Source organism: Gracilinanus agilis, chromosome 3, assembly GCF_016433145.1.
Source record: "Gracilinanus agilis isolate LMUSP501 chromosome 3, AgileGrace, whole genome shotgun sequence".
Classification (NCBI taxonomy): Eukaryota; Metazoa; Chordata; class Mammalia; order Didelphimorphia; family Didelphidae; genus Gracilinanus; species Gracilinanus agilis.
Genome location: NC_058132.1, coordinates 139,744,820 through 139,757,473, shown reverse-complemented (window position 1 = coordinate 139,757,473; position 12,654 = coordinate 139,744,820). Strand labels below are relative to the sequence as shown.

The 12,654-nt window shown below is 39.1% G+C and overlaps 1 protein-coding gene across 1 annotated transcript in view; it reads left to right on the top strand.

The window, feature by feature from the left end:
• The first annotated feature begins 98 nt into the window (after positions 1-98).
• The window catches only part of PAN3 (poly(A) specific ribonuclease subunit PAN3), a 163,974-nt gene continuing 151,418 nt past the window's right edge, over positions 99-12,654 (top strand). The window contains exon 1 of the mRNA XM_044668282.1: positions 99-658. Within this exon, the coding sequence (XP_044524217.1) occupies positions 172-658 (487 nt within the window). The 5' untranslated portion in view covers positions 99-171. The remainder of the gene's footprint in view (positions 659-12,654) is intronic.

Below are 12,654 nucleotides of genomic sequence, written 5' to 3'. Positions count from 1 at the left end.
CCCCTCTCCCCTCCCCCCCCATCTCCCCGGGCGGCTCCGGCTCCCGCTGCGGGACAGACCCACCCGCCCGGGCTTTTCTCCGGCACGGGCTGTGCCTTTCCTCCCTCCCCCGTCTATGGTGGCGTCGGCGACTCCTCGGGCGGCAGCGGAAGGCGAGGCTGCGGCGTTGCCATGATCAGCGGCAGCGGCGGCCTCCCGCCCCCCCAGCCGTCCCCCTCTTCCTCCGCCACCGCCGCCTCCTCCACCTCATCGGCGGCCGTGGTGGTGGCCCCGCCGGGGGTCGGCGGAGTCCCTGGCGTGGTCGGTGGGGCTGCGGCAGCCGCCGGCGTGAAGCTCAAGTACTGTCGCTACTACGCCAAGGACAAGACGTGTTTCTACGGGGAGGAGTGTCAGTTCCTGCATGAAGACCCAGTTGCCGGGGCAGTTCCAGGCCTCGGCCTCCATAGCAACAGCGTCCCCTTGGCCCTGGCCGGCGGCGGGGCCGCTACGCCAGGGCCTACGGGGTACCCGCTTGGAGCGGGCCCCGGCGGTGGAGTGGGGCCGCCACCGGGGCCCAAGAAGCCGGACATGGGGGGGCCTGGAGGAGGAGCAGGCGGCGCCGGAGGAGGAGCAGCAGCAGGCGGCGGAGGCGGGGGGCTGGACGGACCTCGACTGACAAGTGAGTGCCTAACTCGGGGCGGCGGACAGGGTGGGCTGGCCCAAGAGGCCTAGGACCGGACGGTATGAGGCCCTGCGGCCGCCGGCGCACAACTCTGGGGCCGCCCCCTCATTTCCTCTCGGGCGAGGCCTAGGTCCAGGGCCAGCCTCCCCACTATCTTCTCTCTAAGGGGGGCACAACCGGAGAGGCTTAGGGTCCCGAAATGGGAGGAGGGAGCAAGGGGGAAGGGCAGCCAAGCTGGGAATGTAAGAGAGACTGGGGAGTTTCCGGGGGTGTGGAAAGGGGTTGGGTTTGCAGACACTTCTGGGGTTGAAGGGGGTGGGGTGTGTGGAAGGATAGATGTTTTAAAGGAGCGTGAATATTGAGATTACACTCTAATGTAGGAGGGAGAGAAAGTTGGTTTTCAGCGGGAAACGGGGTGTTTAATTCCGTTTAAGGAAGTGAGTGTTTTTCATTTGAGAAAATTAATTTGTGGGGAGACAGAAATTGTTAATAAGGGTGAGGATGAAGTGACACAGTTTTTAACTTTCAGGGTGGGGATTCCCCAACTTCTGTGCGCTTTCTATGATGTATCTTACTGATCTTGTTTATTAGTGAACTCTTTAATGACTGGGGTCAGTTTTTCTACAACTTTTTATGTCACAGATATATCCCATATATGCCACAAAGTGTTCAAGTAGACACTTTGCACATAGGACGTACCAAGAAAATATTAATTGGATGAAAGAATGCAGATGGTGTCAAGATAGCTTTATTTCTTTATCAACTTGAATAGTATCCATGGTGAGACTAGAAGGTGTCAGTACTCCAAAACTAAACCTGTTTTTTAGAAAACTGCTTCTAAAGAAAAAATGAGATGACATATTGAAGTGACAGTTACTAAATCGTAATTTTGCTTTTAGTTTTGTTGTCATTAGCCTGAGCTCCTTGAGAGTAAATACTGTTTTTGCCCCGCCTTCCCCCCCTTTTTGGGGGGTATTCCCAGCACTTAGCATAATGCTTGGCACATTGGCACTTGATAAATGGTTGTTGACTTTCTTGTTGAGTTGTATATTTCTCAAACATAAAAACAGCCACTTTCAGGTTTCCAAATTGATTTTCCAAATCTCAAAATAATTGCCTAAGCAATCGAGCATTGGTTAGAGCTGCCTTTTTCCTTTAAATGAACTGGGATGCCATTTTCAGTATATCAAAATTGTTTTGTTTTGCTAAATAATTATCTCCCTCAAACTTTAAATTTTAAAGGATTTCACCTTCTCTTAATGGAATAGATTAGGAAATTTGCATTTTTTTTTTCTGGCATAGTTTATTTGGTCTTCAAAACATGAAACAATTTATACTTCTTCTTAATTTTAGGAAGTTAGTTTGCATGCCCCTGAATACTTTTCTCTTATTGAGGTTGAGTTGCATTTGCAAGTAAAGACTTGTGAATTAATAGTATTGATAAATTAGTGAAAAGGTAAAGCTCACTAATATAGTTTTATTATAGTAAAAGAGAGACAGAACTTCAGTGTCATTGTTTAGTAAACCTACAATTTTTGGCTGATGTATTTACAAGACCTTTTAATGCTTCATTATTTACTTATAAGCCCATACCTTCTGTCTTAGAATTGATATTGGTTCTCAGGCAGAAGAATGGTAAGAACTAGGCGACTGGAGATAAGTGGCCCAGGGTCACAATTAGGAAGCGTTTGAGGTTGATTTAAACCCAGGTCCCCACATCTCTGGACCTGGCTCTCTATCCAGTGAGCCACCTAGCTGCCCCCTCTTTAGACTTGATTACAGAGAGCCAACAGCAGCAGCTATATTTAGCTGGACATGTTATTGGCATTCAGGAGTTCACTGAGTTATATACTGCTGAGTTTAAAATAGAGAAAAAGTTTTAATTTTCTAAGATGTGTGTAACTGGGCACCAATTTAACCTCTTAGAACCTGCTTTCTCAGCTAGCAAATGGTAATAACATTAGTCACAACTGCTTCACAGAGTTCTTGTAAGGAAAGTAATTTGCAAACTATAAAGTACTATCTTAAATGGAAACCAAATGAAATTTTATCTGTATCGAAATTAACAGTTTATACAAATTGATCCATATAGTTTTCTTCTCATGCAATTTTGTGCTCTTAACTTCTATATTACCCATGATTTTATTCTGTTTTTGTTTTTGTTTTTGTTTTTATATTTTTAAACCCTTAACTTCTGTGTATTAGCTCCTTGGCGGAAGAGCGGTAAGGGTAGGCAATGGGGGTCAAGTGACTTGCCCAGGGTCACACAGCTGGGAAGTGTCTGAGGCCAGATTTGAACCTAGGACCTCCTGTCTTTAGGCCGGCTCTCAATCCACTGAGCTACCCAGCTGCCCCTCCCATGATTTTATTCTAATTGGTTTCTTGTATTCTCTTCCTGCCTATTCTTTTTCTGCTCCTGTTCATGGGTAGGGGTAAATAAAGCAGCTCCTAACTAGTTACAAGAAGCATCTTATTTCTGATGTTGGCTAATCCATTTGAATCCAACATTTAGTACTTGTTTTGTAGGTCCTAGTGTAGGCATTGGGAATGCAAAGAAAGTGAAAAGGTCTCTGCCCTCAAGGAATTTATATTCTGCCTGGGGGATACATGTAAATAGATAATTACTGACTTTATGAATTTTTTTTTAAACCCTTACATTCTGTCTTAGAATCCATCACTTCAAAAGCAGAAGAGAGGAGGGAAAGGCTAGGCAATTGGGGTTAAGTAACTTGCCCAAGGTAATACTACTAGGAAGTGTCTAAGGCTAAATTTGAACCCAGGACCTCTCATCAGGCCTGGCTCTTTAGCCACATGTAGATTCCTCTATATATGATAGCTTGAGAAGGAAGAGAGCACTAATAACTAGTGGGAATGGGCTGTTTTGTTGTTGTAAACTGAATCTTGAAAGAAGCTCAGAATTCCTAGGGGCAGAGATGGCTTGGGTAGGAGCCTTTGCAAAGACACAGATGGGAAATGGAATTCCTTATAGGACTTGAAAGATATAAGGAGCCAGATTGTGAAGGGCTTTAAATGCCAAGCCTAGAATTTTGCATTTTATCCTAGAGGCTGTATAGGGAACCATGAAGCTTTTTGAGTAGGGGAGTGATATCATTAGACATTTGCATTAGGAAGATTGTTTTAGCAGCATTTTGAAGGATGAATTGGAGAGTATTATTGATTAGCAGCTGTAATTTTGAGTCTGTTATAATAGTCCAGTCCAGCAGTTCTTAAACTTTTTGGTCATGGGATACCTTACACTGAAAAATCTAAAGAGCTTTTTTGTTTAAATGAGTTACATCTGCCAATATTACTCTGTTAGAAATTAAAAACTAAGCTTTACTGGGCAAATAATTTTGTTTTTGAGGACTTTTGAAAGCCTCTTTTGGACTCCTACTTGCCCTAGTATCACAGTTTGAGAATTTCTCACCTATGCAAAAGGTACTAAGGGCTGTAGTTAAGGCAGTGGACAAGTAAATTGAGAAAAGGGTGCATTTGCATTGTAGTAGAGGTAGAATTCACCAGACTTGGCAACTGATTGAATATGGGAGGGTCAAGAGGAAGTAGAGATATCACATGGTGTGAATTAGGATCACCTTAGCAGAAACAGTCTGGGAAGTCTGAAGGTTTATTTTGGGGGGAGGGGATGGGATAAACTCCCTTTTGAACATGTGTTAAGTTTGAGATGACTATGGGCATTTTGTTAGAAATGCCTATCAATCGGTAGGCAGCCCTGGACCTCAGGTGTAATATTAGGGCTAAATATGTTAATCTGGAAGTCATTGGCACAGAGTTGATAATTGAACCCGTGAGAGTTGATTATATCATGGAGAGGAGAAAAGAGTGTAGGACAGAGCCTTCAGGACACCTCACAGGGTTTGTGACGTGGTTGATAGTCAAAGAAAGGTGACTGGGAAAGAGGGAACAGTCTAGAAGTTAGTACATACAAGAAGGAAAGAGTAACCAGGAAAAGGGAATTATGAGCTTTTTCAGATATGGCCAAGAAGTCTGGAAACTTGTACAGAGAAAAGCCTCTCAGAATTACCACTTAAGATACTTGGTAACCTAGGAGGGCAAGCAGTTGCAGTTGAGTAGTGAAGTTGGAAACTCTTTACTAGGAAGTTGAGAAGAAAACCAGAAAGGAAAGGAAATTTGGCTAATAGGAAGGGCGATAGCTTGAGGGGATGTTGGTGTCCTGTGAAAGTTTTATGAGGACGGGGAGCCCTAGATGCAATTGTAGATCAGGCTATACCAATTTTCTATTTATTGACTCAGGGAAGGAGCCAAGTCATACAAAGAGATTGAAGATTAGACACTATGAGGTAGGGATGATCAAAGGGGCAAAAATCCTAGATTTTAGTTCTAAAGCTCAAATTGTCTGAAATCAAGTCCCCTCAGTTAATGAATGAGGAAACTGTGGCCCCGGGTGGTTGTGACTTGTTAAAGTCATATAGGTCCTAAGCATTTGAGATGGGATTTGAACCTAGGGCCTTTGACTATGGCACCAGTGCTCTTTAGCTATAAGGTGACACAGAGAGTGGACCTTGGCAAGAGGAAGGGCTGGGCTACCTTTTCATCAGAGACTGGAGTAAAGAAGAGAGTGGGAGATAATGTAGGTTTTTGAGGTAGACTTTTCAGTCTCTTCTTATCCCGTTATCTTCAAACATACTCAGAAATTTCTCATCCTTAAAAAAGAAACAAACCTTGCCTTTATTCTATCATTGCTTCAGACTCTTATTCTATGACTTTTCTTACACAGCCAAAATCCTAGAAGATGTCTATACTTCTTGCCAACACTTTCACACCTCCCACTGTCTTTTCAGCACTTTGCAATCAGACTTCCATCTCTACCACTTAAATGAAACTGATCTCTCCAAGGTCATTAATTACTCTTTATTGCCAAATCATATAGCCTTTTCTTACTCATTCTTTTCAACAGCTGTGAACCCCAACAATTGTCACTCCAAACCTGTGGATATTTTTACTTCCTTCCATTTTCTGACACTACTTTATTAATGGTTCTCTCTCTTTTTTTTAACTTGTCTGAACAAGCCTTCTCGGTCTTTGCAGGCTCAGCCATAAACTTATCACTTTAGGAATCTGGTCTGGTCTGCATGTGCTGCCCCCATCTCCTGCCTTGGGTACAGTTACCATCTTTATGTAGAAGATGACCTAGTCCTTTCTCTACCAAGTTCCATTTCCCTATTTCCACCTGCCTACTAGACATCTGCAACTGTATATGTCATAGTTACCTCAAATATATGCCCAAAACAGAACTTTGCTCCTAAACTTCCCTAGCTTCCCTTTCTGTTGAAGCTGTCACCACCCATCCAGATACCTGATTTTCAAACCTAGGAGTCATTCTATTATTCTTCACTCTCACTTATAGCCAACCAATTGGCAAGACTTGCCAGTACCACCTCCTCAACGTCTTCTGTATCTGTTCTTTTCTACTCACAACACATCCTAGACTAGGTCTTATAATCTCCTACCAGGACTATTGGAGTAGCTTCCTAATTGATTTCTGCCTCCTTTCTTCTTTCTGCTATCCTCCTCACTCTTGTCTTTCTGCCAAGCTGTCTTCTTTTTCCCTGTATGACATTTCATCTCTTGCCTCTTTGGCTGTTTCTCATGCCTAGAATATTTTCTCTTTTACCCTTTGCCTCTTCAAGTATCTTAGTTCAAGTACTGCCTTCTTTCTTCAGAAGCGCCCCCCCCTTTTTTTTAAAAAGAGGTTTAAAGTTAAAAAATTTTTTATTGGTATCTTTTGTCTTTATAACACCTTCATTTCTGAAATATATTCTTTCCCTTACCAGTGATCCATCCCTTACAATAAAGAATTAACAAAGGAAGTGGAAAAATGCAGTTTAGCAAAACCAACCAAAACAATAACCAGGGTTTACTATAAGCTGTAGCACACATTTATATCCTTCCTATGTTCCTATGCAAACCTCTTTCACAACTCCTCTGCCCCACACCCTCCACCCTCCCCTACCCACCCTACTCCCCCCCAAAGAAGGAAAGGAATTGCATTTAAAAATTTTTATCAAGGGCTAAACTTTATGTTCATAATAATTTCAGTTTTTAAAGGAGGTATTTTGTACTTTCCATTTACATTAATATATTTTATTATATTATAGTTAATATTAATTGTGTATATTATTTTTCTGTTTCTGTTTACTTAACAATGCATTATTAGGGGCAGCTGGGTAGCTCAGTGGATTGAGAGTCAGGCCTAGAGACAGGAAGTCCTAGGTTCAAATACGGCCTCAGATACTTCCTAGCTGTGTGACCCTGGGCAAGTCACTTGACCCCCATTGCCCACCCTTACCACTCTTCCACCTAGGAGCTTATACACAGAAGTTAAGGGTTTAAAAAACAAAACAAAACAAAAAAACAACAATGCATTATTAGTTCGTATAAGCGAGTCTTTGCTTTTCTCAGTTATTGATTTTGTTATTTCTCATGGCACAGTAATATTTCCTTAATTCATGTGTCATAGCAATCCTCAACTGATAGGCATTTTGTTTCCAGTTCTTTGATACCACAAAAAGTGCTGTTAAAAATATTTTGATACATATGGGACTTTTTTGTATTGGTGGGCATAGCTCCTCTTTTCCTCCAGTGCTAAACATTGTCTATTTCTATCTTTTTTCATCTTGCCTATTTGTTGGAATCCCAAGTATATGACATAATAAGAGAAAATTAGATCAATATGGGTGGCCTCCATTTTTGGAGAGAGGAGGAGAGATAGAGATAAATTTAAGAGGCTTGAGGACAGCGAGTTTAAAACAGCCACTTGTCAGTAGTGTGATAGAACATGATCTAGGGAACTGAAACTATAATGTGACACAATTTTCTTTTTTAAGCTCTAAGAATTTTAATCTATATGGCTTAAGATATCATTGAAAGTCTGATTTATATAAATTTCTTAAATGTGCTAATTGCATATTGCAATCATGAGAATTTTTAAAAATATATAAATTTGAACTCAATGTATTACTATAATTACTATTAGAGAAAAGTTCCTTGAAAACTGTAAAAAGTATTATGTAAATGTGAGCTATTCCCATTACAAGATAAATTTGTTCACTTCTAAGTATATTTTTAAGTCAAAAGTGTATAATATTTCTTTAGCACTTGACATTTGGAGAAGTTCTTGTTAAAGTTTTAATAGTATTAAAAAACCTATCTACCTTGCCTTTATCTTACAAGTGGGATAATTGAGGGACAAAAGCTGGATTTTTGCTTAGTGTCACATCTACTCAATATTAGACTTGAGAGAAGATGTTTTAATCTATCATCGAACTGTATTATTTTTTTCTTCCCCCTTGGTTTTTATGTATGTTTTTCCATTTTCAGACTCATTGGTTAATGTACAAATGGTGTTCTAAAATGCATGAAGGTGGGAGGGTTGCAGGATAAGGTAAAAGAATAAAAACTGGTTTTACACTTTATTTGGAACATGGAAAATACATTAAGGAGATAGTTTGAAATAAAACTAGTAAGGGAAGCAGCTAATGGTTCAAATTTGGCCTCAGCAACAACTGTGTGACCCTGGACAAGTAACAGAATTCAGTTTACATAGCCCTTGCCCCTTCTATCTTAGAGTCATTACTAAGATGGAAAGTAAAGGTTTAAAAAAAAAACAACAAAACAAAAGAAGTAAGACTAGAAAAGGAAGTTAGTGTCAGATGATATAGGAAACAAAAGCTTGGATGTTTGTCCAAATCTAATCTTTAATAGCACAGGTTATTACTAAGAGTGGACCTGGAATTTGGATTCATGGCCTCTGATTCCCAGTCCAGTATTCTTTCCACTAAACCATTCTCCTTTCCTCTCAGGCACCTCAAATTCAATATAGAGGAGGGATAAGCAACAAGCATTTATAAAATATTTACTGTGTGCCAGGCATTATGCTAAACACTTTATAGATATTATTTCATTTGATCATAACTTACTGTTTTTTTCCTACAAACGCCTCCTTACCCCCCAATTTCCCTTTTCTGTTAAGGATATGACCACTTTTTTTAGCCACTCAGGTTTGCAATCTTGGGAGTCAATTTTGAATACTTCCTTTTTCATATCTTTCATGTTCAGTTATTGAATTTTATTGATTCTATCTCCAAATAATTTGAACATCTGTTCCTTTTTCTGTCATAGCTACCACTCTAGCTCAGATCTTGACCGATTATGCATTACAGTGGTTTCTTAATTGTTCTACCTGCTTCTAAGTCTCCTTTTCATTTCATTCTTGCTATAAATGTCAAATAAGACACATCACCCTTTATGAAGCTCCAGTGACTCAATTGTGTCTGGAGGATATAATGTAAATACATTGCATTTGAAGCCTTTTTGTACTCTTGGCTTCTACTCTATTCTAGGTTTATTACATTTTTCTTTCCTTCTCACTGTAGCCACATTGACCTGTTTGCAATTTCCTTTACACAATGTCTCATCTTTTATCTTTGCACAGACTGTCCTAGCATGTACTTCTTCATTACTGTTACTTCTTAGAAGCTCTAGCTTCCTTCAAGATTCAACCCAAATCACCCATATGAGACATATTCTGGTCCCTGGAATTTGCTGATGGATCTTCCCCTAGCCCCATATTCATTTTGTTTTGCTTATTTGCACTCATGTGGTTTTTCTACATTGGAATGTAAGCTCCTTGAGGACAAGAACTTCAGTTTTTCTTTGTATTCCTCCTATGCTTGGCACAAGAAGTATTTAATAAATTCTTATAAATGAACACGAATGATGTTGAAATCAAAAGTCAAATACAAATATCCATACTGTGGGATGCTTGATATTTACGTGTAGGTGAAATTAATTTATGGGTGGGGCATCTAGTCCTGCAGTTTTTTTAATTTTTAAATTTTTTTATTGATTAATTTAGAATATTTCTCTATGGTTACATGATTCATGTTCTTTCCCTTCCCTTTCCCCTCCTGGGGCTGACAAACAATTCTACTGGGTTTTACATGTATCGTTGTTCAAAACTTATTTCCATATCATTAATATTTGCAATAGAGTGATCATCTAAAGTAAAAAATCCCAATCACATCCCCATCAAATCATGTGATCAATCATGTTTTTCTTCTGTGTTTCTATTCCCGCAGTTTCTCTGGCTGTGGATAGCATTCTTTCTCATAAGTCCCTTGGGATTGTTCTGAATCACTTTATTGCTGCTAGTACAGAAGCCCATTACATTCAATTGTATGTATGTATCAGTGTATCAGTCTCTGTGTACAATGTTCTCCTGGTTCTTCTCCTTTTGCCTTACATTAATTCCTGGAGGTCTTTCCAGTTTATATGGAATTCCTCCAGTTCATTTTTCCTTTCAGCATAATAGTATTCTATAACCATCAGATATCATAAGTTTTTAAGCCATTCTCCAATCGATGGACACCCCGCCATTTTCCAGGTTTTTTTTCTACTACAAAGAGTGCTGTAGCTATGGACATTTTTGTATAAGTAGTTTTCCTATTACCTCTTTGGGGTATGAATGCATCAGTGGTATGGCTGGATAGTATGGGCAGGCATTCTTTTTAAAGCCCTTTGGGCATAGTTCAAAATTGCTTTCTAGAATGGTTGGATCAATTCACAACCCCTCCAGTAGTGTATTAGTGTCCCAATTTTGCCACAACCCCTCCAACATTTATTATTTTCTTTTACTGTCATATTGGCCAATGCTAAGTGTGAGATGGTACCTCAGAGTTGTTTTAATTTGCATTTCTTTAATCATGAGAGATTTAGAACACTTTTATGTGCTTATTGATAGTTATTGATTTCTTTATATGAAAACTGCCTATTCATGTCCATTACCCATTTATCAGTTGGGGAATTGCTTGATTTTTTTGTACAATAGACTTAGCTCCTTATAAATTTGAGAAATTAGACCTTTGTTAGAGGTTTTTGTTATAAAGATTTTTTTCCCAATTTATTGCTTCCCTTCTAATTTTGGTTGTATTGGTTTTGTTTGTACAAACCCTTTTTAATTTAATGTAATCAAAATTAATCATTTTACATTTTGTAATATTCTCTATCTCTTGCTTGGTCTTAAATTCTTTACCTTCCCATAGGTCTGACAGGTATATTATTCTATGTTCACCTAATTTAATTATAATTTCCCTCTTTATATTTAAATAATTTATCCTTTCTGAATTTATCTTGGGTATAGGGTGTGAGATGCTGATCTAAACCTAATCTCTTCCATACTGTTTTCCAATTTTCCCAACAGTTTTTGTCAAATAGTGGGTTCTTGTCCCAAAAGCTGGGATCTTTGGGTTTATCGTAAACTATCTTGCCAAGGACATTTACCCCAAGTTTATTCCATCAATCCTCCATTCTATCTTCTTAGCCAGTACCATATTGTTTTGATTATCACTGCTTTATAGTACAGTTTAAGATCTGGTACTGCTAGGCCCCAGTCTTTCACTTTTTTTTCATTAGTTCCCTTGATATTCTTGATCTTTTGTTCTTCCAAATGAACTTTGCTATAATTTTTTTCTAATTCTATAAAAAAATTTTATAGTTTGATAGATATGGAACTGAAAAAGTAAATTAATTTGGGTAGGATTGCCTTTTTTATAATATTAGCTTGTCCTATCCATGAGCAATTAATATTTTTCCAATTATTTAGATCTAGTTTTAATTGTGCGGAAAGTGTTTTGTAGTTGTGTTCACATAATTCCTGTGTTTGTCTTGCAAAATAGATTCCTAAATGTTTTATATTGTCTAGGGTGACTTTAAATGGAATTTCTTTTTCTAATTCTTGCTGCTGAGTTGTGTTGGAAATATATAGGAATGCTGATGATTTACATGGATTTATTTTGTATCCTGCAACTTTGCTAAAATTGTTGATTATTTCTACTAGCTTTTTAGTTGATTCTCTAGGATTCTTTCCAGTGGTTCCCAAACTTTTTTGGCCTACTGCCCCCTTTCCAGAAAAAATATTACTTAGTGCCCCCTGTCACATACTATCACTACTCCCTTACAGTTATTCACCGCCCCCAAATGCCCCTATGGCCATCACTGCCTCCCTGGATTGCTGCAGCACCCACTAGGGCAGGGGTCGGCAATGTATGGCTCTTTCTGCAGGAGCCGTAAAGTCAAATTTTTTTCAGGCGCTGTTATAGGAGCACGCACTGTGAGTACTGTACGGCTCTCAGGAAATTACATTTTAAAAAATGTGGCGTTTATGGCTCTCACGGCCAAAAAGGTTGCCGACCCCTGCACTAGGGGGTGGTGGTGCCCACTTTGGGAATCACTGAAGTAGACCATCATATCATCTGTAAAGAGTGATAGTTTAGTCTCCTCATCCCTTGCTTTAATCCTTATTAATTTCTTTTTCTTCTCTGATTGCTACTGCTAGCATTTTTGGTATGATGTTTAATAATAGAGTTTATAATGGGAATCCTTGCTTTACTCCTGCTCTTATTGGGAAGACTTCTAACTTAATCCCCATTGCAGATGATGCTTGCTGATGGTTTTAAATATTTTCTCTTTATTATTTTTAGGAAAGGCCCATCTATTCCTGTACTTTCTAGTGTTTTCAATAGGAATTGGTGTTGTATTTTGTCTAAGGCTTTTTCTGTGACTATTGAGATAATCATGTGATTTTTGTTGGTTTGGTTATTGATATGGTCAATAATATGGATGGTTTTCCTAATATTAAACCATCCTTGCACTCCTGGTATAGATCTCACCTGGTTATAGTGAATAATCCCCATGATAACTTGCTATAGTCTTTTTGCTAGTATTCTATTTAAGATTTTTGCATCTAGCTCTGCAGTTTTACCATAGTCCTGATGTTTGGTCCCTAAGATCGTTCCTTCTTTTCCATTCCTATTCACAACATTCTTGCTTCTGATTTTGGGTTAAATCTTCACCTATTTGTATTTTTCATTGGGTCATGACTTTTAATGTTTAAATGTATGAAAAAATGATTGTGGCTTCTTAGAAAGAAGTTATCAGATAGGTTTTGAGTCAGC